Source organism: Cydia pomonella, chromosome 15 (genome assembly GCF_033807575.1).
Source record: "Cydia pomonella isolate Wapato2018A chromosome 15, ilCydPomo1, whole genome shotgun sequence".
NCBI classification, from domain to species: Eukaryota; Metazoa; Arthropoda; class Insecta; order Lepidoptera; family Tortricidae; genus Cydia; species Cydia pomonella.
Genome location: NC_084717.1, coordinates 5,953,175 through 5,980,659, shown reverse-complemented (window position 1 = coordinate 5,980,659; position 27,485 = coordinate 5,953,175). Strand labels below are relative to the sequence as shown.

The 27,485-nt window shown below is 38.7% G+C and overlaps 2 protein-coding genes across 3 annotated transcripts; one reads left to right on the top strand and one right to left on the bottom strand.

The window, feature by feature from the left end:
- Window positions 1-8,939: 8,939 nt before the first annotated feature.
- Window positions 8,940-10,410, top strand: LOC133525517 (large ribosomal subunit protein uL14m). The gene is made up of 2 exons (XM_061861782.1): window positions 8,940-9,201; window positions 10,081-10,410. The coding sequence occupies exons 1-2, from the start codon at window positions 9,018-9,020 to the stop codon at window positions 10,347-10,349; spliced, it is 453 nt and encodes a 150-aa protein (XP_061717766.1). The 5' UTR covers window positions 8,940-9,017; the 3' UTR covers window positions 10,350-10,410.
- Window positions 10,411-11,043: 633 nt separating this feature from the next.
- LOC133525648 (calcineurin subunit B type 2) lies at window positions 11,044-27,377 on the bottom strand. Of its 2 annotated transcripts, XM_061861975.1 has the most exons (6): window positions 26,940-27,377; window positions 26,604-26,643; window positions 26,307-26,342; window positions 23,420-23,583; window positions 20,372-20,506; window positions 11,044-17,509 (listed from the first exon to the last, which is right to left on the bottom strand). In XM_061861975.1, exons 1-6 carry the CDS (start codon window positions 26,940-26,942, stop codon window positions 17,339-17,341), a joined length of 549 nt encoding a protein of 182 aa, XP_061717959.1. In that variant the 5' UTR covers window positions 26,943-27,377; the 3' UTR covers window positions 11,044-17,338. The 2 variants fall into 2 exon arrangements, with proteins under 2 accessions (XP_061717959.1, XP_061717960.1); XM_061861976.1 differs by lacking the exon at window positions 26,307-26,342 and having other exon boundaries at window positions 26,940-27,204.
- Between the last annotated feature and the right edge of the window lie 108 nt (window positions 27,378-27,485).

Sequence of the window (27,485 nt, the reverse complement as noted above, 5' to 3'; positions counted from 1 at the left end):
CAGTACAACTCCAATTACATTACGAAGGTCTGCCTTTCCTTTGTCTACGTCTGGAATCGGTATGATCAAATTGTCTCCGACTTTCAACGGTGGATGAGATTCATCACTTGCTGTTTTCATTCTTTTTGCTAAATTGCAATGTGCTTTTTCTCTTGCTTCCAATATCATTGTTTCCTTACTGTTATGATTAATAGTTTCTTGTTCTACATTTTCTCCATCGTCATCGTCATCTTCATCTTCACCAACTTCTTCAGTGTCATTATTTTCCTGTTCATCTTGATTTCCTGCATTATCATTATCACTGAAGTTTCGATTTAACTCTGTGATTGCAAGTTGCAATTCTTCTTCATTGTTCAATCCATTTATAATCTCTAAAGGAAACTTTGATGTTGTTAGTCCCACTTTAGGTTCAGTTCCAAACATTGCTTGGTACGGAGACTGCTTTATCCCTGAATGAAATGCTCTATTTTTCATGAATTGAACAAATTTGAGACCGTTAGACCAGTTAGTACTTTTATTGTCGTGCATCCAAGATGCTAGCATCTTCTCAACATCTTGGTTAGCCCTTTCCACGGATCCTTGGCTTTGACTATGACGTGGTTTTCCAGTAACAAGTTTCAACTCCGGCCAATATGATGCTAATTCTTTGATAACTGAATTCACAAATTCTCTTCCATTGTCAGAATGCAAAATGCATGGCGCTCCAAAGGTCAAAAAAATATCCATCAATTGATATGCAACTTCTGTAGCTCGTTTTGATGTCAGTGGTCGCAGAATTACAAATTTGGTCAAATGATCCTGATATACCATAATGAACTTATGCCCGCGATCTTCTTGCGACTGCATATCAATAAGATCTACTTGGCAGCGGCTGTTCATTTCAGTGTGCAGAATGGGTTTCGATACTAAACCCCTCTTTTTCTTACTCTTCTTCCTTTGACATACCTCACACATAGATAAATATATGGTAATCATCTCTTTTGTAATATTAGCGTATTTTTTTGCCGTTTCATTTTTAAGTCTATCGCGACCACCGTGTCCAATAGAAATATGTGCTGCATCAATTATATCGTAGATTTCTTCAGCCGGTAAAAAATATTTGAAAGGCTCTGTATTTGTGACTAACTTTTTTATACCACAGACTTCAATGACATTAAAGCGTTTAAGCCTACTATATTGTGTCGGCGATTTCTTTTCTTCGAATTTTGCGTCCTCCACATCCATTGTGAATTTTTCAAAGTCTCGTTTTGGCATAACATTAAAATGTGTATCTTTCATGTCTTCAAGTGTTAAAATTCGCTGTAGAAATCTTTCTTTTCTCTCGTGTTCACTCATTTTTAATATTAAACACTTACAAGTCCTTTAACAGTATTTAATTTAATTTGTTTTATATGCGTTTCATAGAAATGTTTATCGACTAGCTTAACTTTTTAAGGATTTTGACTGACAACCAGTCAAAACTACTTATGACGGAATCTGACAGTCAAAAGTACTTTTAACCAACCTCCTTGGGAAAAACTATTTTTGTCTGTTATTTTTAGTCAAAAGTGCTTTTGTCGAGTGCCTGCGGTCAAAAGTACTTTTGACTGATAGTAACAGTCACAATTACTATTAACCAATGATTTTCAGGTAAAACTACTTTTGACCAACATGCTCAGTCAAAAGTAGTTTTGCCTGTTTTTGTCGGTTAAAAGTTCTTTTGACCAGTTCACACTTTTGACTGCAACATATATATTATGTCAGTAACATTGTAAATCTTTATTCAAGAAAGCCATACGATATAATAATAATAATGTAGAACCAAGCTTCTAACTCTTCTCTCTTCAACGCCAAATTCTAGTTTCCCACTGGTTTGAAAGGCTGGCAGTCTTAAAAACTAGTCTAGTTCACGCGCTCTAGAGATATCTCGAGGGTGCAAAACTGGTTGCAATTACAGTACAAGTGTAGTAAGATCATGTGATCAGTTAAAGCTAGACTTCCGAGCAAAGCGGCTCTGTCGCAACGGCCGCAGCGTCAGAGCCGCTGCGTCATTCAGGCTGCGGGAACTGACCAGGCGCGGATACAAGATTTGGCTTAGGGGGGGGCCATTTTGAGAAAATCATATATTTTTGCACAGAAAATAAAATTTACTCAATTTAGTAATGTGAGAGCCAGGGTTTTAGGGGGGGGCCATTGCCCCTATGGCCCCCCCCTTGTATCCGCGCCTGGTCAACTGACGCACATTCGCTTCCGAGTGGCGTGACTCCTGCGACAGTGGCAGTTCTAATTCCATACGGTGCATTTGTTTTGGTGTACACGGTGTAACACGAGGAACCCGAAAGAGTTTAACAACGCACTTCTGAGGCCAAAAAAGTAAATTTAAATTTCGCCAAAAATTTTTTTTGTTTTTTTTAATACACAAAAAGTTAATATTGTGGTAAAACTGGCACTGCACATGTTTTTTTTTTGTAAAACCTAGTTTTTGCAAAGGTTACTTGTCACTTTTTACACTTCTAACAATAAGGATATTTAGACTACCCGCCATAATGGCATCATATCGCCATCAAAAAGGCAATTTGCATTAAGTTACAATAAGATTTTTCTTAATTGTTATTAACTCTGAAACTAGGCGATATCCAGAAAAGTTTATTTTAGTCTAAATATGATCAGGAATACATTGTTAAAATCTTTTGGTTTCCTCACGTTACACCGTGTATAAAGATGAACCGATCTGTTATAAAAATATTATAAAAGAAGATGACGATGATGATCTTTTATAGTACTATTATATTATGGGGTTAACGAGATCAACATCAGGTTTCGCTGTTTTAAGTGTATTTTTTATCTTTATTTATGTTAAATCTCCGAATGTTGTTTAATATAATTATGTATAACATATTTATAAATGTGACATCCTTAGGTTAGTTAGGATATTTATCAGTCTGTTGTCAAATGTTATTTTAAATTTCATTTTGAATGTTACGCATGATTTAGGCTACGTTTATTTTATTGTATAAAATTTTGCATGATACTTGTACTTGTATCTTATAATAGCAAATAAAGAAACAAACACGAAGTCGCGGCCCGAAGCTAGTAATATATATCAGTTGAATGGCAACAAAACCAAAAAAAGCATCTAATACGCTAAAATCCCATAGACTCCTATATCTATAGACATTTATAGGCACGCCTAACCCGCATTAGGAAATAAGGTTTCAACAATTATCACCACACAATGGCAAACAGAATAGACATGTCAATTCTGCTTAGACAGCTGTCACTACAAACAACCAGGGCGAAACAGACCGACATCCGAGCTGCGTCGATATTGCTTTAAAAGCCTTCATTTTGACACGAATGTCAGTACAATCGCACACGCACAATACACAAAATAAAAACCAAAACGTATTAAGTCTCTTCAGACGATGTGTACGTTAATGGCATTATTTTACTGAAGCTCCAAATAATTGACAATACGATAACAGGAACCGCAAACGCCTTTATAGCCTTCAGAATGCTAACAGATCACATCGCACACAATGCTCTTTACTTAAGTTCAAAACGCTGTAAGCGCCTAAGGACAGAGCACACTTACGCCATTTTGTCAACCTGTATGTAATTGACAATGCGAATACAGGAGCGGAAAAAACGCTCTTATAGCATTCGGAATAAGAGTCACAAAGCATTGGTGTTTTAAAACGCTTTAACCGCCTAAACACTGCGAATACACTTATGCCGTTTTGTCTAGCTGCAAGTAATTGTTAATGCGAAGACAGAGAGCCTACCGCAAACACCGAAGTTCACGAATTGATGGTATCTTTCTCTGTCACTCTAATTACGCCTTAATTAGAGTAAAAGAGAAAGAAGCCCTCAATTTCTTCAACTACGGTCTTCGCGGTAGGCCCTCAGGAATCGAAAATACGACAGCTCTAATGGCCTTCGAAATAAGGGTGACAAAGCACAGGTGTTGTAATGGATCTGTTTGGACACCAACACAATGGCCCGGACGCGATGTCTTGGGGTCCAGGAGCGAAGGTTTTAAGGTTAAAAGTTCTGGTTTTTAATGAGAATTACTACCGTCTGCGCGACGTTAAGTACTTATTTGGGCAGGATGATGTATTGAGACGACGAGTAGAGTGCATTGCTATGACTGTTTATTCATAATTTCACCAACCCACATACCATACATAAGTCTACCCACAGAATCGACTATTAAACGATGATTTTGAATGATACATCTTTTATTACGTCATTTGGTTTGGTTTGATTTTTTGGTATTGCATAGTTAGTAGGTATGGTGAAAGTGAAAGTTGGTGTGGTGAAAATTTTTGAGTTTTACAAAGTTGTTTAAGGGGGTCCCTAACGCCAATGATCTTCGATCTGAATCCCTTAGTTTTCTAATATTTTTGTAGCTTATCATATTTACAAAAACGGCTGTAAGCAATATAGTATACCATATTTACTTCAAAGTTCACTGTCTTCGAGATATTTGGCATCAAAGTTAAACAATTTTAGGCCAAAAAACTGGTTTACTGGCCATAACTTTTGTGTTAATTAGTTATACCCCAATATAGAACCCAATTGTGTAGTTTTCGTAAATATAAAATCATTCACAGCAATCTAGTAACGAAAAAAGTGTTTTTTAGATGTTGTTGTTTAAAAAAATATATAAAAATAAGTGTTAATTTCTTTCTAAATCCAGCAGACCAGAATGGAGATAAAAGATTGAAGAACGGATAGCCGTTTGTCTTATAATTCTATCTATAGTGCAAATGTAGGAGTAACGACTCACAACTAGTCAAAAATCGATGAAAAGCGCGGGGAGCCCCTTAACCGCTCGTGCTAATATTGATACCCGAGCAAGCGAAAGATTCCAAAATTGAACAACCAGCGTAGCCAGCGGTTCAAGAAGTGGTATCTTGAGTATTGCGAGGTGAGGGTTTCAAGGCACGAGGGTTAAACAAACTTTGCCTCCGAGTGAAACACAAAAAAAATCAAATAGTAACTATTTCACTTTTATGATGTAGATTACTTAATGCTGAAACTTTAAGTTATCCTACTGTCTCACAGGCGGCCGCGAAGTGGGAACACCTCTAATGACGTAAGACGAGACGTATCCCTCTTCCGCTTAGTTCTTATGGTTACCGTCATTACTAAGACAGGGTCAAGAGACAAACGATCAATACCACCAGTGTAATTATGACCACGAAAACTTTCACATTATAGAGTAAATAAGTACCTAGGCTAGTCTATCAACTTGACCTCTCAGTTGCGCTAGGGTTTCTAAATTGAAATTCGTTTACAATCCTTCCCGTGCACCATTACCTACCTAATACACAATTAATAAATAATATAAAGGTTTTTTTTGTAAAATTTTATTTAAACCGTCCTAGACCAGATTTAGATTACGGTTACGGTTTTGATACGACGTTAACGATCGTTTTCGTGATTGGCGCGCATCTCACGCACGACTTTGGGCTTGTGCACAAACACGAGAGGTTTTTTCAGCTACTTTTTGACTCCCCCCTCCCCCTTGGTGATATTTGATGAGATTTTTGGCTACCCCGTCCCCCCCGGCCCCCACATAACCTCGTGTATTTAAAAAAAAATTGACCTAATTTTGAAATAAACTGTATTGTGTATAGTAAATCTTATGTATTTTTCTTATTGCGTTATGAACGTGATATATATTTATTATAAGCGCTCCAAAATTTCGTAACATAGACTTATGTTTAACGAAACCTGAAAAAGTATCTACTCATGTAGTAGTGATTTTTTCTTAGTTTCGTTCACTGTAGAAAAATACACGTGAGGTCTCCTTATTTTTATTTCACGGAATATCAGCACATCGTTAACAATATTTGAAACATAAACAATACTTTGTCTCTTAATTATCAAAAACGTTCAATGTATGATATTTTCGCATATAAATAAATGTTATAGGACATTATTACACAAATTGACTAAGTCCCACGGTAAGCTCAATCAGGCTTGTGTTGGGGGTACTTAAACTACGATATATATATATACTTAAATACATAGAAAACACCCATGACTCAGGAACAAATATCCGTGCTCATCACACGAATAAATGCCCTTACCAAGGTTTGAACCCGGGACCATCGGCTTCATAGGCAGGGGGAGCATATGAACCATTTTTTACATTTAAAATATTGTTAACGAAGTGCTTATATTTGATGAAACGGATAAATACTCTTGCTCGGGCCCGACATCGGGCCTGATATCAGTCCTGCTAAAATGTGGATGTAATTGGCACATATCAGTTGGTAACACATATACTTAAAAAATGATAATATTTCATTTTATCCATTTTGAAGTCGGTTTACTTTTTTTTGTAAAAAGTTTTTATTTTTCCATTTTTAGTTATAAGGCATTGTTAAGAGCTTACGAGTAACGCGTGACGCATAAATGAAAAACACAATCATGTTTTACACTAAATTCGTTAACTTTAATAAATAGTCAGGATTTTCCTCGAGCGCGTCTGGGAAATCATTCCTGCCACTACTCTAAATCTATCCTCCGCCCCGCCACTGGCCCAATTCCTCAACCTCACAGCACATCAACTCCTGATCACTGAAACCCTTAATTGACCCTGATCCACCAACACCAAACCTTCAACCGCTATTCCCCGACCCCTCAACCCCAGACCCTTTAACTCCTAATCCTAAACCCCAATTCCTCAACTGCCAAGCCCTTAGTCTCCGACTAATCAATTCACCACCCCCTCGACCCCTTAACATCTCAAAGCCTGACTCGTCAAGCCCAAACCCCTCAAACCTCAACCTCAGGCCCCCGTCTACCTTCACCACCACCGTCTACCTCATATACCTCTCACACAGTAAGAGGTGAGGGGTAGCCCTCATACATCTCGCTCGCACTAGGATGCCAGTACGACCGAGATGCAAAGAAAAGAAGTTACGAACACGTCAGTTAATATGAAGAGTCAAACTCGTGGTAAGGCTACAGTTGCACTACATCAAATTGGTAGTTTACGAGAGGAAATGCTTGAGTTGCTTAAGAATACAGTCAAATCACCACACATGTACCTTTAAAAATTGAGGAGTTCCCTCAATTCCTCGTGGATTCCATCATCAGATCAGAACCAAAAATATTATGGGACGACCTTGGAGGTAACTCCTTTAAAAAAAAAAGAATTACTCAAATCGGAGCACGGGTGTCGGAGTAATCGGTGAACATATTACATATTTAAAAAAATCATCATCATCAGATCCATTTCATTAAGTTGATGGTTTTTGAGAGAAAATGCTCGGTTTGCTTAAGAAAACACTCAAATCACCCTACACGTGCCTTTAAAAAATGAGGAGTTCCCTCAATTCCTCATGGATCCCATCATCAGATCAGAACCCAATTAAAATGGGACTAACTTGGAGGTAACTCCTTTCAAACAAAAAAATAATCACCCAAATCGGACCACAGGTGTCGGAGTAATCGGTGTACATACATAAAAAAAATAGTCACAACCTAATACAGAACCTCCTCCTTCTATGAAATTGAAGTCGGTTAAAAAGTGCCCGGCGACCGCGTAGACGTAATAGGCGCAGTAGACTGGTTCGCCTCAGCGTTGGACTCCCCTACGCTCCGTCAGCAGTTCGAATTACACTTCCTCTCGCTCTAATCACCACCACCTAATGACCCCGTCGCGTAATCAATACCCTTTCAATCGCCAAATAAAAAATAAGTAATTGAATCCCGATTCACTTTGTGGAAGTTTAAGATTGACGCCTTATAGACGCTTGATCGCTAATGGTACGCCGATACCGTTGACGCCGTAATGACACTGAATTGTTTGATGAAAGCCTTTTGAACGTTTAACTTTTAAAAGGCTCCCCTTTCTTTCAATTGTGATTATTAATACCTTTAATAGCACGGTTTTTATGCCTTTGTAAAATTATGGATCGCTTCTGGATATCAAGTATCAAATGACAACCAACAATCAAAGACTGCGCCTAGGTGCCTATTCCAAGTACCTGCTAGGTCAGCTCAGCTTAACCAAAATACTTCCGTATCACCGGATGTTCTCCTCTAGATGCGACCTAGAACTATAGCTCAACCAATTATCGTGTGAGAAGGTTAGATAACTATATAGTTTTTTGTGTCGATTCATTTGTTTTATGAAATTCTTCATGGAATTATGAAATTTCGAAATTACGGATCCATGGTTGGAGTTTAATCACTGGAAACACTTAGATGGACGCCATATTTATCGCTCCCAGCACCTCTTTAATTGATGCGAGGCGCTGACATATCGGACGTGCATGATTTTTTTTTTGGTCGAGTGTGTTTTTCTGCCAAAAAATTATACAAAATAACCCCAACACCGTTATATCGAAAACCTGGTAAGATACACCATTTAGCTACTAATATTATGACAAATCATCGTTTTTTGCGAATGACTGTGTCAGTCTGAAAGCCCCAGCTTTACTTTAAAATTTATTCCAGAATTACCCCTTTACTTAATTGTCTGAGGTTTTCAAGACCTTTGAGACTTGATTTTTTTATTTTTTTTTGTTTTGACATACGTTTATATACTTCACTAGGTATTATTGTGTAATACACTACGTCTACTAAACTACGAAAGAAACATCCAGAAAATCTAGGTTTTCAGTTTAATAATAAAAACGTTTATTCACTGACCATACTATATTTTTAAAATTTATTCTGCAATTAATTGACATAAACCTCCCCCAGTTTCTTCTACTTATCTCTGTCATTTTTCTGTTACAGACAATGAATTATTCATAATATGAAAGTGACATGGTATTTGTTTAGACCGGCCGAAGTATAGATTTGAATCCAAGTCTGCATTGGTCCTTACCTTACTCTATTGATGATAAATACTTTTTTAGAACCTTACGCTGAACGCAACTCTTTATATTCCATATGCAACTAAACGCAACTCAGCCTAAACGTCAATTAAATGTCAAAAGTTTATAACCTCACTTTTGCCGTTTATTTACATCGTATAGGGACAATTATTTACATTAAAACATTTAATAATGTTTAAAACCCTGATTAATAAGATAATGCCGGTCGGGCAGGCCTGTGGGTTCCACACGACAGCTAGCCTGAGCGAGGTGCGGTTGCTAACCCGACTGCGAGTCGTCGACAACTCCGAAATCGGCAAGCGAGCCATGGCAGAAGGCAAACCGCCCAAGATCATCTGCGTTTACAACAAGAGACGTAAGCCCTTGGTTTTTTTCCATATTACTTACAAAGAAAATGTTATACTCACCTGTAATAGCCCGTAACGTCAAGTATGGAGTCACAAATAACGCTTACAATCAGACCACCACTCACTGAACTTTATATACAACACAACATAGTATTTAAAGTATCACACCAAATTCATAGAAAAACATTTTAAAGCGCAATGGCATGACATGACAGCGAACAGAGTAGTTTTTAGTTGCTAGGTTTTTTTTTTAATGGTATCACTTCACTGTTAACCTAGGTTACTCTTCGTCATCTTAACATTTTCCTAGGACTCTAGTCTTTTGGGAAAGGCACTAGCTTTTTTATGGAAGCGACTGTCATCCATCAATTTTTCCCAGAGATAGACTAAATAATAGAGATTTTTCCATATAGGGTAATTGATCAGTAAGAGTTTTTTTTTTACTTTATCATTGCTACTTACCACCCCCAATCTCCACTTTATCACTGCTTTACCTGGCTACCAACTTGTATTCAGTGATAATTTCATTTGTTTTTGGCTACAGACTAATATTCAATTATCTGGTCAAACACAACTATATATTTGACAGTAAGGTCTACTTAACTTTTTGAATGCCAAGAACACCTAAAGTCATTGTTACTAGTCGTGCCCACAGTGCCAAGGACAACTATAAGTATTATGATGGATGCTGTCAAACTAACCTTCAAACTTTCAAGTAAGGTTTACATTAGCTCCCTTGCACCTGGGACCTTGGTGTTTGTGATATTTGTGTTTATGACACAAAGCATTCAATAGGTTAAGTGATAACAGCAGTTTACAAGTAGGATCCTGAGGAATTAGTGGAAATGTGAATGCAAATATACATTCAACATTGCTATTTTTTGCAGGAGTGGGCTTCATTGGAGACAGAGTGATGGTGGCAATCAAAGGACAGAAGAAAAAGGGCATCCTCGTGGGTTTGAAGCAGACACAAAAGGTGAAGGTACCAAAGTTTGACAGCAACAATGTGGTGCTCATAGATGACAATGGCACACCGCTAGGAACCCGTATTCATGTGCCCATCCCAACCATTCTGCGCACCATCCTAAAGGAGAGAACACACTCGAAGGGAGCAGATTACACCAAGCTCCTTGGAATAGCCACTAGGTTTGTTTAAGCTGTAGTTTTAGTTTGTAAATAGGTAGTGATATTGAATAAATTTATTTGTTACTTTAAAATGTTTTGATTCAATATTTTTTAGCATAAGTATCAGTCACTAAATTTTAAAGTTTTGAAGTAAGGTGTATTGGGGTGACTTCGAAGACGTGATAATTTAGTAAATAACAACTATCTACTAAACTAGAAGCATGTTCTGCTATAGCAATAGTAAGCAAGATGCCTTCGTAAGTGTTGCAGTACCGTATGTGTAGTAAATATTAGTGATTTTCAAAATTACTTAAGTTACCTCAAAGCACCTTATTAGAATGTCGAAAGGTAGGTTTAAAATTTAATAATTACCTATTATAGATAGTTTTACTACCTGGCTTGCATGCTTGCTTGCATGTCATTTTCAGATTGTTTAAGCAATTATATCCTCTCATGTCAAATGACTTCCGTATCCTTCCTTGAAGTGTCTTTTGGTTGGGATTGATTTAAAAAATAATCGATAATATCTGTTTTTAGTGATATTTTTAATGTTGTTATTGCTTAAATCTTACATATCTAAGTGAATTTGCTAAACTTCCAAATTTTTTTTACAATTTTTTTATGTGATAGCTAAGTACTCCATATATTTAAAAATCATTCGACGCGTGAGGTAGTTGGTTAACACAAATTAATTCTAGTCGTAGGGTAAAAATAAAACAAAGATAGAAATTTGAAAATTTAATAAAAACTAAATTCAGTTCCACTCGAAAGTAGAGTAAGGACACGACATGGTACCGACTGACGACACGGCGCGGTAAGTACAGAACACGTCCCGGCGGCGGCCGCCCCACTCCAGCGAGTTGATCGTGGCGGTAGACGGTAGAAAGCAAGTTAGTCAGGAGAACCTACCGCGAACACCGATCAGGCATATTGAGGGCATCTTTCTCTTTTACTCCATCTAAGGCGAAATTTGCGTGAGAAAGAAATATGCCCGCAATTTGCAAACATCAGTGTTCGCGGTAGGCCCTATGACTTAGATAACTGCATGGCATTTGCAATGACCAAGTGTGGGAATGTCAAATTTCTATGAAAATATGACGCTTATAATGAGTAATGACACTCCCCACTTTTTTCTATTCAGGTTGGTGTAGTTAGCTTAGGCGGACTCTACACACTCCTAAATTTATAGGCGCGTCCACACAGAGCTAGCTGCCTCGCAAGGAAATTGCCGCGCGAAGCAGCTCAATCGGTGAAAACGCGCCTCGTTCGAAGCAATGCGGCCGGGGCACGTCTACACAGACCGAGCTGCTTCGCGCGGCAATTTCCTCGCGAGGCGGCTAGTTCTCCGTGGACTCACCTATTGACCATTTGTAGACCTCATCGCGTTGCAATAAAGTTTACTGATGTTCAGCCAACTGTAGACATTGGAATAGACATCATTGCGAGCCAGCGCTAAGCTTATGCATGGGTGTAATACCTTCAGCTACTTTCTACTACCACGATCAGCTGGCCTGACACTCGCAAGTCCTCTGGCGAGCCACCGCCGTCTTAATAAGGCTTTAAAATCGTATATTGCTACATTTCATTTGTTTAAAACTGTGAACGATACTTATATGATAAGAAATTTATTTAGATTAATGCTATTGACGCGCCGAAGACGCTACTTACGATGGATAACATGATTTTATATATTTAGTATAGTATATGCACAACAGCTGTGACTAGAGATGAAGATTCGCGGTGCGTCCGAGCGCCCGCCGTATGACACAAAGCTTAAAGATAATTCCATGCTATGTTAAAAACCTGGACCTCCCATATTACCACCAACGTAGTACTTTGTACCTATAGCAAAATCAGAATACGAATAAAAAAAAAAAAATTGAGAGGGAAGATTAGCTTTCCAATCCCCAACCCAACGTACGTACATTTTTGATGAAATTTCCATTTCAGGAGAAAACGGTTTCAACTAACTAAATCATAACAAATCACTTTAATTTTGATGTCAGTGGTCAGATGGTCAATGTTGGCGAATTAGCCCCTTAGGGATTAAACCTGGAGTTTACTTGGTTACCAGAACAAGTTGACACTGGGTTAATGGTATAACCGGTCAACCCCGGGTTAGTGGGATGGTGCAAGTGGCGCTTAGGATATATGCTCTACAATCGTTCACCATTTCTTATTATCATGTTACGCATACAGTGGGCTTTCTGAGTACCCGTTAAGTTCGTCTACAAGGGATTATTATACGTACTGTTACACCGAACGCGTCGAGAACAAATACAGGACAGTACATCTAAATGGAAAGCAGATGAAGGGATGATCAAATTCTACCTTTCGTTTCATTAGTAGGTACATGTATCCGTACAGTAAAGCCGGCTACTCACACACATGCCGCAGGGGCAATATTGGAATTGGACCTTTAATTGCTTCCTTAATTGTGATGTCTAAAGGCAAGCAAGACCTTCGCTCGCTAGGTTGTATGTAGGTTTGTGTAGAGAACAGCCGAAATTGCTCAGACGTGCAAGCGGTATTGCCCCTGCAGCAGACGTGCAAGTAGCCGGCTTTAAGTACACATATCGTTTTCCATTCGTTCTGGTACTTGACCTATAATAAACCGCTATAGTCTCTGAAAATGTAAGCGGTAGAACGATTGACGTGTCATACAGCGGACGCCCAACGCGTTGATGACGCCATGTGAATGGCACTCATTTGTACACTTGGTAAAAATCACTCGAGCCGCTCGCACGTCTAAGCCTCAAGTCTATGGTTGATCTACGTTACTTGAAACGTCACGTCCTTAGAAATACTGTTATATAACGTGACGCTGCACGTCAGCCGTAGACCTAAGGCATAAACCCTGTTTTTATATCATAGTAATTAAAATAACAGTTCAATTGGCCGATTTACTAGACTCGGACCACGCTAAGTTTACATTGACTGGCACCCTAATAACTCTAATAAGGTTCACCGTACAAAAACCGCCAGTGCAATTTGAAATCAACAGTGAATCGGAAGAAACAAAAGAAATGCAAATCTATTCTAACTGAAAAGTGTTTAAACAACATTGAAGTAATTAGTACTATTAATGGGGTTTATGAGGTTATAAAGAAGCGCCATACTTGACATATTTCTTGGAATGAAAACTTAGCGTTGTACGAGCCTACCCCATCCTGATTTTGTACTTTACCGCCGTACTAAGTAAATGACAAATTGGAGCAATCGTCCTGTAATTTTAGTGTTTAGGATATAAAAGCAAGGCTAACAAATACAATAAACCCTCACCGATAAATGGAGCTCGTCGACGATGTCGGAAACGGTCGGAAAATATCTTAACTGGACGAAATACAGTGATAGTGTGACGTCATTACACGCCGGGGCGCCTCAGAGAGGTCAGGACCTGCGGAAGAGGAGAGGGTGAGGACGGACGGGGAGGGGATAGAGGATTATTGAGATGGTTTCTGTGTGAATAATAGGGAATAGGACTGTTTTCGGAATGAATTATACATTAACCCTTAAAAACACGATAAAACATACAGTATAAACCAGTGTTGGCCGAACGTTAATTAGGATTGACCATTAACCGTAAATGGTAACGGACGGTTACAGTGTACGGTTCAATTTGTAATGGTTAATGCTCAATTCTAATTAACGTTTTACCAACACTGGTATAAACCAAAGTTATTTATAACTGCAAATTCTAACATTTTGTCGTTCTAAAATGAAATAAATGAAGCATTTTGATTGACGACCAACATGACGCCATTTATAGTTCAATCACATTGACCCGTCCGATCCTCTATTATTTTCCCGGATTAACTGAGGCCAACTTGGAAGATTTAACAGCTGGAGTCGCCTTTAAGAGCTTACCCCTCAAATCTCGGCCAATGGTCATATGTATTGTATGGACTGATCACTGACCGTTTGTACGCCTCTCCCCCGAAAAAATCGGCAGACTGTTTTGTCCAGAAAATTACAGACAAGGCGTCTCCATTTGTTAAATCCTCCAAGGACCCCAATGGCAAATCGCTATCACCCATTTTATTTTATTTTTTATATATTTTATGTGTTCTCCCCGACTTGGCCAATCCACCAATAGAGAAAGTAAAAAACGTTGTCCATCGCCGGACCGCTTGCCAGCGAGACCTGTGCTTAGAGCCAAACCCGAATGAACACTGTTATTACAAGAGAATATAATTCAACTAGAAAATAATTTAAACTGTGATATTACAGGAGGGCATTGTTGGCCCAACGTTAATTGCAATTGACCGAACCAATACATATTGAACCGTAAACCGTAATGGACGGTTACAGTTTACGGTTCAATTTGTAATGGTTATTGGTTAATTGCATTAACGTTTCGGCCAACTCTGCAGGACGGTACAATTTAAGTAGTAAAAGCAAGAAACTTGAATAGATATAAAGAAAAATTAAAGGGAAAATTATTGTTCCCTTTTCTTCGATTCACCAAAAATATTGAAAAGCAAACGAGTGACTTCGTAGTACCGATAAGAAGCAAGCTAAGTTGGGGTGAATTTATTTTATTGATATTCGGCGATTTTAGTAAAATACCTTATAGGTTAAAAATTACCCTATTTTGGGAATACTAGCAATACACTTGCATTTATCGATAGATTACTTATTCCTTTTTAAGTCGGATGGGACCATATCGATGAATGTTAGTGTGGTAGTGAGAGGGAAGAGGGAAGGATGGGTGAGAGGCGTACACACAAACATACAAACGACCGCATCCTTATATTACAGTAGTAAAGGACACTAGAACAAGCTAACATTAAAAAGTTATAGTTAATTGTATAAAATTCGGATAAGGCGATAAGATCAGTATAGTAGAAGTAAATACTGAGCGGACGGCCGCGATACGGGTGGACATTTTAGGAAAAAAGTGTACTATTTACTTTTTTAACTTTATACTTTTGGGCTATTTCTATTCAGAATCACAAAGGGAATCGACTTAAAAATGAAAAAAATTGAGTCTTGTGACGCATTTTAACATACTTTTTTTATGGACCGTCCCAAAACTGACACCTACATTTTGTATGAAACACTTGTCACTTTTTTTTTACTCAATAGTCCTCGTCATTCTGAATCGAAATAACCCAAAAGTTAGTAATTCGAAAAAAGTTAATGGTGCATATTTTTCTAAAAACCCCCGGTACCCACCCGGCGGGTACACGGGTACACCTACTACTCTATAACAAATATCGTGTCGAGAAGATTATATGCTGTTATCGTGCAGCTAACTGTCTTATTAAACCGTCTACCCGTGTACACAGATTAATTCCCATTCAATATTACAAGGCGTTTATATAATATAATTATATAAAGGCTACAAGACAACACCGAAACTCTGAAAATACAAGGTTTTTATAAGGCGTATTTGTGACTATTTCAAGGAAAAGATAATATTGTCGGGTATCAATATGGGTTAATAGTATGTTCATTATGCCTGTAAGGGATACTATTGACGACCGACAATTTATAGCCGGAGTTACATAATAATTGATTTTAGAAAGTTATGTATTGATTATATACATGAAACTAACACCTACCGTTTAACTGATAGCTTCGTTTACCTATACATAAGAAAGATATAACTATCGAAAATCAAGACTTACGTTACTCTATGACTATAGGACTTTTTACTTGAAAACGACACATTATATCACCCGTTGTTTATATTAAGCGTATATATCGTCAGGTAATATTGTATGGGCTACCATCGCGGCCGCCCCGCTCGCTACGCTAACACCTGACTATAGTTTGTAACGAGCCGCCCTATTGGCGGCCCGCGCGACTCGACCGACACCTACTGCAGAAATAAAATACTAAATAACAATACCGACTAAAATATACCGCAACAAAATTATAAAATAAAAATCTACTCACGTTTCGACTATGATAAAAGTTCTAATGACGTCGTATAACTATTAAAATGTATGTTTTACTTAAGCTAGGAAGAGTTACGATAATGATTTAATGATAGGAGCGTCGGTTGCGGGCTGAAGGCAGTTCCCGACATATGTGTCGTATCTAATCCATATTACAACTGGACTACGGGTACACGGGTCAACCTTAAGGTTTCCCGTGTAACCCTAACGTTTCGTATACCCAACGTTTAAATTATTTACTCAAACCCTTAACTTTGAACAGTAATATATTACTACTTGAGTATGAGTTTTAACTTTGAACAGTAACATATTACTACAAGTTTATGTTTAGTTTATGTTTTACGTATATCGGCAAAGTGCTTCATGCTTCTGTTGACCGCAAAGCCTTAACGTCTAAAACTGAATGTACACATCCAACAATTTTATTAAATTAGTGTGCTTTTTGACTGCCATACTTAATTTTGTTCAAAAAGCGTAGCCGAGAACTGCATATACCGGCAATTTGATATCTCGATATAGATTTGATCGTACGCCAAAGCCCGGACCGACGCAATTGAATAGTGTTCTAGCTACGACGGGACGCTGCGACCCACCACACTGGATTTTGAGAGTTCTACTAGACAGTATTGTAGATTCTATAGTACAAAGCACAGAGATAAATTTAAACGTTACGATAAGTAAAGATTTTGAATTTATATTTGCGCTTTTTGTTCTTTGAATATCGCAAGTTCCGACCAAATTGACGAGTACGCCACTAGCATCATTCGCGTAATGCTTGCACACTATATGCACGCCGTTCCATCAACAACACAAACTAAGCATTAGTGGCCCTTATCTCGTTGCAAAAAGGGTTACTAACAATCAATCAACTGTGTCGACGATTATACATCGTACTAAGTAATGCACACGAGCAGTCGGGTCTTTCACAGACGAAAAATCGCTGCACGTTCGCCAGATCTGGACGCAACTTAAGCCTTGATTTTTGTATTGGAAAACCGTTCTTTAAGATATATTATTTAAGATAGAACTCTCAAATCCAATGTGGCTAGCGACCAAGAGGCCCCGTGTCAAACTCAAAGAAGACGCGAAGCAACACGGAGCCGGCCGCAGCGCCTTACACGTCGACGACCATCTTTTTGTGAATGTCAGTGTTGCCAACCACGGAGCAGAACTCGTCGAACGATATCTTGCCATCCTCGTCGCGGTCTGCGAAGAGGATCGTCTTGTCGACGATCTGTTGCAGCTGCGTGTCTTTCAAGTTGTTGCCCACCATCATCTTGAGGACCTGCGGAGGTTGTGGTCGCTAGTTAAGATTTCATTTCGTTTTGGGGTCCTAGTCCTAACTTAAAATATGGTCATGCTTGCAACGTATGTGGCTTTTATAGATAAATACAAAAAACTGAACAATTGTTAATAGGTAAGTATAGCACATCACGTCCATAAAAAAAAGAGAAAATGTTTTTCCACTTCTAAATATTTTCCATTCTCCATGATTTTTTAGTATGTTATTTAAACAATGATTTAGGGACGGCAACGCGCATGTAACTCCTCTGGAGTTGCAGGCGTACATAGGCTACGGAGACTGCTTACCATCAGGCGGACCGTATGCTTGTTTGCCACCGATGTAGTATATCCTCCTAAGGCCCAGCCATAGAAATGAAAAATCCTAAATTTGCCACTAGAATTTGAACCTATAGTGCAGGGAATACAGTTGATTTTATTTTGTTTGAAAATTGAATGAAACAAAGCCAATGCAACTCTGTTCCAATTGAATATGATTTAAATTTCATCGAACTGAATAAGTCCTATTGGTAGGACCTTGGGCCTTACGAGGATATATATAAAAAAATAAAAAAAAAACAATGAGAAACTAGGTTTATAGGTTTTCCTTTTTTTCAACAAAGCTAAACCTAATAAATCTAGAATATACTATGGTATGGTGAAGCGATCGACATCAAAGTGACTTGTTAAGATTTAGTCAGTGGAAATCGTTTTCTCCCGAAATGGAATTTCATAGAAAAAGTACCGTTATTTCGTTAGGATCGCAAAGCTATTCTTCTCTCTTAATTGAATTGAATTGAAATATTTATTTCGAACTTGACGTCCATAGGGTTAGGTAACAATGACTTATGTATCTAGAGTTAGTATTACAGTTAATTAGACAAAACAAACAATTGGACAAAACAAACAAAACAAAACATTACATAATATTTATAAGTTTCGCGGCAGCACAGCAACAGGTGAGTGTAGCTGCACGTACCGCTTGACTAGGGGCGAGTCCCAACGCTGCGCCAGCGTCCTGTCTTAATGGTTAAATGGTCAATGCTTTGTTTGGGGTTGATGTGTAAGATTGACTCCTCATATTTATTAATTTAGCTACAATACCTATTCCTTGGTAAATCCTGTATCTATTATTTTTGAATGAAGACGCTAGTTTTTATAATATACGTCGCGCAAATTTTTGGCAACCGATTGCTGTTATTTTGCCTTTGACTTCTGTTTTATTTCTGTACTGCACCTAAACACGCATGCTTCATTCATTCTTCCTGCCCGTTGGGGATAGGGACAATATTTTCAAAAAATATTAACGTAATTTAACATATGTCACTGTAGTAAGTTTTCTTATTACATGTATGCTATCCTAAAAGAGCCATGCCAGAGGAAGCAGATGTACAGTCGAGTTCATAAATATGTATACATTTCTTTACCTTAATCCATTGCAATACGGTGAAAAAAATGTATACATATTTATGAACTCCACGGTATATAGAATTATGGATGCCTCACATGACTTACAAATACTTGCCGTGAAGTAAAGACAGCATCTTTGCATAATTGTCGACGCATTGTCCGCAAGTATCGTTATCTCGCGCAAGGCCGAGTACCTACACGAGTCGCTATTGTTTTAGCGCATCTTACCTTACTGTAGTAGCTAGCAGTGTTGGCCGAAAGTTAATTAGAAATAAAAATATTGTAAATTAACCATTAAAATTTGTAATTGTATAATTTAATAATTTGTAACCTGAAAACACGCCACGACTTTTCGAAAACTCGCTCTGAACCTACTGCACCATAATACGAGAATCGCAAAATCTGACCGTTGGATTTATCCGAGCTGAAGTTAAGCGAAAGCGAAAAACATCTTAAGAGGATAATAGCTTTGCGATCCTAGCGAAATAACGGTACTTTTTCTATGAAATTCCATTTCCGGAGAAAACGTTTTTCATTAATTTAATCTTAACAAATCTCTTTGATTTTAATGTCGATCGCTTCAGCATAATATATATTTATAGGCATAAGGTTTCGATTCAAAAAAATTTTTTTTATTTTTATTTGTAAGTTTGAAAAAAAGGAAACCTATAACCTATAAACCGGAAACCCATGGAGAATGGAAAATATTTAGAAGTAGAAAGACGTTTTCTCTTTTCGTATGGACGGATAGGATCTCCGTTGGAGATGAACCCGTCATTGTCCATGTCATAGATGCAGAATTCAAAGCGCAGCCCTGACAAGTCAACCTTTAACTACAGTATGATCATGAACTTTTAAAGATAACTAGGAATTACCTGGAAGAACTCTGCATTGAAGATGAACCAGTTATGTTTCAGTTGCCATGTTAAAAGTGAAGCGCAGCTGTGACACGTTTTTCTACAACTGCGAAAAGCTCTCCATTGGAGATGAACCCTTCATTGCCCATGTCGTAGCGGAACGCGAAACGCAGTTTAGACAGCTCGTCCCTCTTCACACTGAACTGCGACACACCCTGGATGGCCATTAAATACCAAAGATAGGAAGGAATTACCTGAAACAGCTCTCCGTTGGAGATGAACCCGTCATTGTCCATGTCGTAACGGAAAGCGAAGCGTATCTTAGACAGCTTGTCGCCCTTCAAGGTGAATTGCGATACACGGATCCTGATTTATGTACCAACAGCGAAAACGATAACGACACCCTTTAAGTACCAAGGATCGGAAGGCGTTACCTGGAAGAGCTCCGCGTTAGACATGAACCCGTTATTTTTAATTTTCCATGACAAACGCAAAGCGCAGCTCCGAAAAGTTTTCTTGAACTGTGACACGCCCTAGATGACCTTGAAGAAGAAGATGACTAAGAAAAGGAAGGTAGAACTAAATATAGAAAGAGTTACCTGGAAGAGCTCTCCGTTGGAGATGAACCCGTCATTGTCCATGTCGTAGATGCGGAAAGCGAAGCGCAGCTTAGACAGCTTGTCGCCCTTCACGCTGAACTGCGACACGCCTTGGATGAACTCCTTGAAGTCCACCTGACAACACAAACGATTTCCTTACTACAGAAAAAGCAGGCAAAAGATAACTGAGAAATCGTCATTTGTTTCGGGTTCAAATTATTGTTCTAAAAGTGTATGTTAGTCAGTTCAGTTGCTTTGACTTACTAATCAAACCAGTTCCTTTTTTCGAACAGAACAAGTGACCACGCTGTCAAGTTACTTACTCTCTACAGTTCTATTCGTTTTATTAAATAGACATTATGTCATAAATAACTACTGTCTATTACGTTTACTAATAATTTGTAACCATATTCATCACCTAATTACCAGTGTATGTTAGGTCCTGCTCGTTTTAAAAATGTATGAAGACTTCATCATGCATCAAGTAGCCACGAAGTTATGGTTTCTGGAGATTTCATATTGATAACATATCATTATTTAAAATTTACTACCCAATCTACTAGACGTGTGAAGGCCAAGACAATCAACTGGTATTTCCGGTTTGAAAACCTATTTCGGGTCCAATACTCGTAACCTTCGTATCTTACTCGAGGTCCAGCACCACTAAATCAAAGGTATAGACCTCAACAGTTTTAAAGTTCAGCTTTTATTGACGACTTATCAGTTACAGTTAACCAGTCAACTAAAATAATTATCGCGTGACAGAGCCGCGCAAAACATATTTACCAATTTAAAAACTCATTCAATTACATACCTTAATGGTCACACAACAACAAGATACTACGCACATGATATGTCGAGCGAGTTTCCAAAAGCCGTTACGGCGGATTATCGCGTGACACAGAGCGATAAGGTGCGCGAGCGCCGCCGGTGACGTCACGTTTGTTTATCAACAAACAGCGCGAGGCCGCAACTTGAACTACCTGACTTTAATGTTTTTAAAGTTGTTATGTTCGGGTTTAATATGATATACATACGGACATGATGTTTACGTAAAAATGCTTTAGAAAATTTATAAGTAACGACACTACACACTACACGATCTTACTTCGAAATAGGAGGGGGTGGCCCTGCTATTTAAACGTAAATCTTAAACAGTTATATTGGAATAGTAAAGCTAATAAAAGGGACTTTCTTTGAAACTGAGTTGATTTTTTCATCTTGCAGATGAAATGCCTTTTCTTTTTTAAATATGAGGTCCGTTCGTACTCAATACAACATGAGGCCCTACCGCGAAAAACGAAATCCGAACTTTCTTGCTTTTATTTGTATGTCCGTGAGCCTGTTTGTCTGCGGATATGACCCGTAATCAAGACATCGGTAAATTCAGTTAGACAGTTGTAGTCACTAAGAACATACATCCTAATATTAGTGTTATTAGTCATTTATATAGTATATAGTAGTAATACAATAATTTGTTATATTTATAAAGTTTATCTGTTTCGTATAGTGTTGTCTTGTTAAACTAAGTTCAATGTAGGTATAGTAACTTACATGCTTGGTATATCTGTTAGTGTAAGTTAGTTAATAAATAAACAATAAACATTTTCACCACACCAGCTGGTGAAGGTCTCTTGATTGTTCAAAATCAAAAACTGGTGAGGAAGTTGCATTTTATCCACATGGCAAAGTAAATTATGTTGGCTGGTAGGATTGACTTTTAAATAATGATTTTGAATGATAAATATGTAATAACGTTCATTTGGATTTGATTTGGTTTGGTTTGATTTTGTTTGATATATCACAGTTAGTATTTTCTATTATATTATAGTTGGTTAAAAAAGAATGTATTACTCGACCAAATTAAGAAGGCTCCGTTTCCATGCATATTATTAGCAATCAGTTACCTTCTTAACTCAGTCCGATATGAAAAAGCACGAGTGTTATAATATACTGAAAAATCACCCGTGTTTTGAGCCAAAACTCGGTGGAATAAAAACGTCGTCTTGAGCAAGTGTGTTGAAAAATATATATAAACGCATTATTATTAAAAAATCTGTATTATCAATGGTAAAACCTAATTCTTCGTAAAGCACGAATACCGTAATCATAACACGACTAACCGCAACGAATCGCGTGTTGTCTGGACGTTTTCCTGTTGAATGTGCCAACCCCAATGCTCGATAACAATGTAGCTCTAACAACAACCAAGGCCCTTTGTCATTATTCCCCACGCTACAATGAATCTGTTTAAAATTGTTTTAATGCTAAGGAAAATTTATGCAGACAAAATAAATTTTGTACCCATAGATTTTTTGTAACCTGGTCTATATATCTAGTTTTGTAAGTCCTAGTTGCTTAGCGTAGACTTAGACACCCGAAATTTTATGCGTGTAAGTCCTAGAGTTGCTTAGCGTAGAATTTTCTTATGGCGCCCGAAATTCTATGCGTAGTGTAAGTTCAAAACAACTGTGTAATTATCGTTATTGTCGCCTTCCGTCCAGTAAATCAATGTATCTTATCGCACAGTTAATCGCATTGAAAGACAATAGAGGTCATTACGTGAGAACGCCTTATAAATGTAAGGTAACTGTAGTTTACTTAAATATCGCTTGTCACCCGCTTCAACTGTCGATGTAGATATTAGGATCAAGTTGACTAATCCAAAATAGTTTTAACCGATATAAAAAAAAAAAAGATATTGAGCAGTTTGGTCTGTTCTTTTGAGATGAGTTGATACTAACGAAGAGTTGCAATAGATAACCTAGCTGCAAATATGACAAATAGACCATAAGACACAGACTCCCGACCCACGATAGTGATGTCAAGCTATGTCCCTTGATTTCGTATTACGTCGCTGTCGACACGAGGCCTAGAGATATATTACTCCTTAAGCTTCCATACGGTTACCAACAAAGCTTTCAGCAAAGGTGACCTTGCTGAAGTTCAACTATTGCACACCAATGTCATGGTGATCATGGAATGTGGGAAGCTTGATTGATCACCGTGTAGCGGGCTTTAGATGCAAGGTTTGCTTGGGTGACATACCTCTCCATTGCCGTCAGCGTCGAAGATGTCAATAACGCGCTGCACCAGCGGGTTCTGCTGCAGCTCCGGCAGCGACATGAACTCGTCGATAGACAAGGCGCCCGAGTTGTCCAAGTCCAGCTTGCGGAAACGCTTGCCCAGCCGCCGGATCTCATCGGCGTCGACTAAAACATGAACACTTGCAACACGTATCCGGACTGGGACACACACCAAAGCGCCTTGGACAAACCAGTAGCTCCCATCACGAATAGATGTTAAGGTTTTTGAGGCAAGCTACTGGTTTACCTCAGCATTCGACTTGCCTAAGCTCGCGGGGCCTGAGACTGAGGCCTGAGTTGAATGAAGCCCCAAACTAATTTAAGTGTGGACTCTTAATAGTCACACGGCCACACATTTATATGTGCGTTTGTACTTCTAGTCTCGGCCAAGTGCTGTAACTATATGGCTGCCTTTACATTGAGGCGGAGATGACCGAAGAGGCGACGTGCGGAAATCAACATCTCTTCTCCGCTCCGCTCATCTTCGCCTCAGTGGAAAAAGAACCTCTAGTCGAAACAGTAAACTGACCATTCGTGCACCTTATACCGTATTACTTACAACGACGTAGGTCTACCAATGGTCAATTCATTTTAATAGATATGTAACTGCCGTGACTAGTTCTTGTTTCAGTGGCGCAGCGTCCCTGTTCCACAATGTTAGCACCTAAGCCATAGTTCCATCCAACAGTGGCATCCGATTGATAACGCCAGCTCAAAACATTCCCTGGTCCCTTGTCTTGGCTTCTTTTCACACTTGGCGTTTTCGTAAAAATCTGAAGTAGACGATCCCGAACCTGAGGTCCTTAGCAAAAGAGCATTGAATATCCTGAGCTGAATTCCTATTCTATGCCATTGTTGGACGAACGGCGTGATGCCGAGAAAATCTGATCAGTCGACGTCACGCCACTGAACCTGACAAGAAATTCGTAATTCCCATCTATATCGCTCTTGCAACGATCGAGCAATAGAGTTAGGGGAGGACGAACTTTGATGAAGTCATTCGTAGTATCCTGCCCCTGTTTTGAAAATTTATGTTTAACCCTGGTGTGTCATGCGGCTAAAGGCGTTTGGCGCGGGGACGACAGCCGACTGGACCATTATAGCTCGTCGCTCCTCCATCTCTATCCTACGAGCTTAGAGCCTATACGCCCGACAGAGATAGGGGTGCGAAAATCCGTGCGGTTTATATTAGCTTTCTTGGTCAGCCTTGTTTGGAAGCAGGTATATTCCGTGTTCATGGACTTTAGACTTAACTGTAAACTAAGCTTAAAGCGCAGGGTTGTGTGCGTCACGTGGAAAGACAGTTCAGTTATGTCTTATTAAAATACACTAGTGTACATACACATTCGTAAGTGAACATAGGTAACCCTTTGACCGTCAAACACTAATGATAATGCACAACTGAAGTTGCCATTAACAATAACACGTGATAGGTAAATTTTACAAGAAACTGGTTTATAATAAAAGCTTGAAGGTAGGCGAGTCAGTAAAACTAAAGAATACACTTGTGGACTGGTACTCTGCTTTTTGTCAATGTGGTTTGAAAATTATGGCGCTCAAAGGGTTTATTAATGAAACTCAGTCAAGGTGAAGCAGGTCTGTCGAACTCTTTGTATTAAATGTTTCGACCCATTCTACGTGTCTAAGTCCATGAACAGAATTATAATTTAATATTTATATTGGCTAGTTGCTCCAAAACCATAAGCCTGACCTGGTCTGGCCTGCAGCCGCCCCAGCAGCCTATTGCCTACTCCTGGCGCTAGAACTGAGTCTATTCTAACAGAACACTCGCGTGCTTGCTCTTTCTTTGCATGCTTTCTCTTTCGCTACACCAACTATGAAGAAAAACATGAAGATCAATTATGTAAAGTGAGTACAACAAACAGCGATTCAAAACGTTAATCTATTCATGCAAAACGAAAGAGAAAGGAGCATCTTCTGAGCGTATGCTGAACGCGATATGTACACCGTATATACACATATCGTACAAAATGTTCACGGTCTATTCTATAAACATAAAAAGCCATCTAGAACGATACATTACGTCCGAGTGCAGAAAGCGGCACGTTACTAACGCGGGGTCGCGGCGGCGGCAGTACACTCGAAAATAGAACCCTGGGGCTCCACAGAACTATGACACTTTGACGAACATATAGATATTTCCTGTGACATAGTTACATGGTGACCTTGCCAAGGTCCTTAACTGCATAATGCGAAGTCCCGCGCCGCCGCGCCCGCTCTCGCATACATTCCTCGCCCCTGAGTGGCAGTAACGTCTCTAACAGATCGCAACAAACATTCAGAATGTAAACTACACACGCCGGACTATCGCGGGTTGCACTACCCAACAACTAGTTCATGTATGTTCATCCAGAACAATTTTTGTGTAACGCGTTCAACATCAGGATGGAGGAATTATGCACGGAAATTTTCCTAGAGTTGTTCTAGAATAGAGTAGAAACATGTATGCGGTCCGAAGGTGAGGCACGGACTGACGGCACAGAAGACGCGCAGGTGTAAGTGGCCAGTGTGGAAAGAGTTTGGAGGTAGCAGTCAATGGAGAATACTCTCCTGTCTAACTTCTGTATGTTAACTGCAAGTTCTTTATTAAGAGAACTTGATTTTTAGGGTCAAAAATCCCATTGATTAAATTTTACTGATGAAAACTATAGCTGTTAGCAGTGCTTGGCTACTTTAGCACATAGCACAGATACAGCTTATTGTGCATGTATTTCTAGAACATAATGTGGCATTAGATGTTTGTTTAGTTTGAAAAATTGTTCTGGACGCGAGTGACGTGACGTGCGAGATGCAACATGAGGGACACCTCCGTGTCACTACACACTCACAGTTCTCCACCTTAAAATCAATGCAGTTAACACGCGCTGAAAACAAACCTCCGGTTAAGCTCAGAACCTACATGAGACCATCTGTAACACTCTCAATAAGTTTAGTCAGAAAGGCGGGTCAGTAGGGAAGCAAACAGAACAAGTTAAGAGACACAGAAAGCAACTCATGGGAATCAACTTCAATTTCATTATTAGTTTTATTTGATCTTATTAAATTTTTATACCAACAGTAAAAAGGTACATAGAGAATGAGACAGACTGGAAGAGTATAGATTAGTAAGACAAATAATTACTTACAGTTGGAACAGAGCTCCATGGGAATTGAGTTTTCATTGCCCTGAAAATTAAATTTCAACTTGTCACTTTACTACAATAGGCCCTGATTAGGTTCTAAAAAACCAGCACGTATGTAGTGAGAATGACTACACAAATCAGTAGGTACCTACATTGGATTCAAAATAATTATGTACAATATTATTGTAATTAGCTCTCAGTGAGGGTGGATAGCAGTTTGAGCGCCGCGGGCCGCGAGCAGCGCCGGTCCGCCGTTCGCTCCACAGCGAGACAACACCTTGGCCAAAACAGCACCAGCGTAGTTAAATTTAGCCCGCCCGCAATATAATACACACTTACCATTTTGAGTTTTTAGTAAATCACTCGTAAGCAAAGAAGAATAACTGCGTTGCAGTCGGACACTGTGCTTTTATCACGAATTATGTTAAATCGCAAAAACCCTCGCTACACCATCGATCTAAACTTTCTTTTAGAAATTGCGAAATTATGTTGCCAAACTTAAAAATGAAAACGTCAAATATTAAGATGCGTTCCAATAATATACTTCAGAAATTTGAATATTTCACGTTTTCTGTAGTGCTTACCACGTGTTTACCAAAGAGTAAAGCAAGTATATAAGGAAGTGTTTACAAAGATGAAGGAATTAGAAAATCTGAGGGCATATTAACGAAACTACCAAATGGAAGTATATCAAATAAACAACGGCACAGCTATATCGACGTCTTTTCGAAAACATTCAGGACAAATTTTGAACTCATGATATTGCAAAGACACTCTTACAATGTTCTGTTTGAAATATTTCTACTTATCGATTGAAAAGATTTACAAATCTTACAAGTTATGCTTTTTTTCGCTTCTTATGATCCGCTTTAAGAATCTAAATTT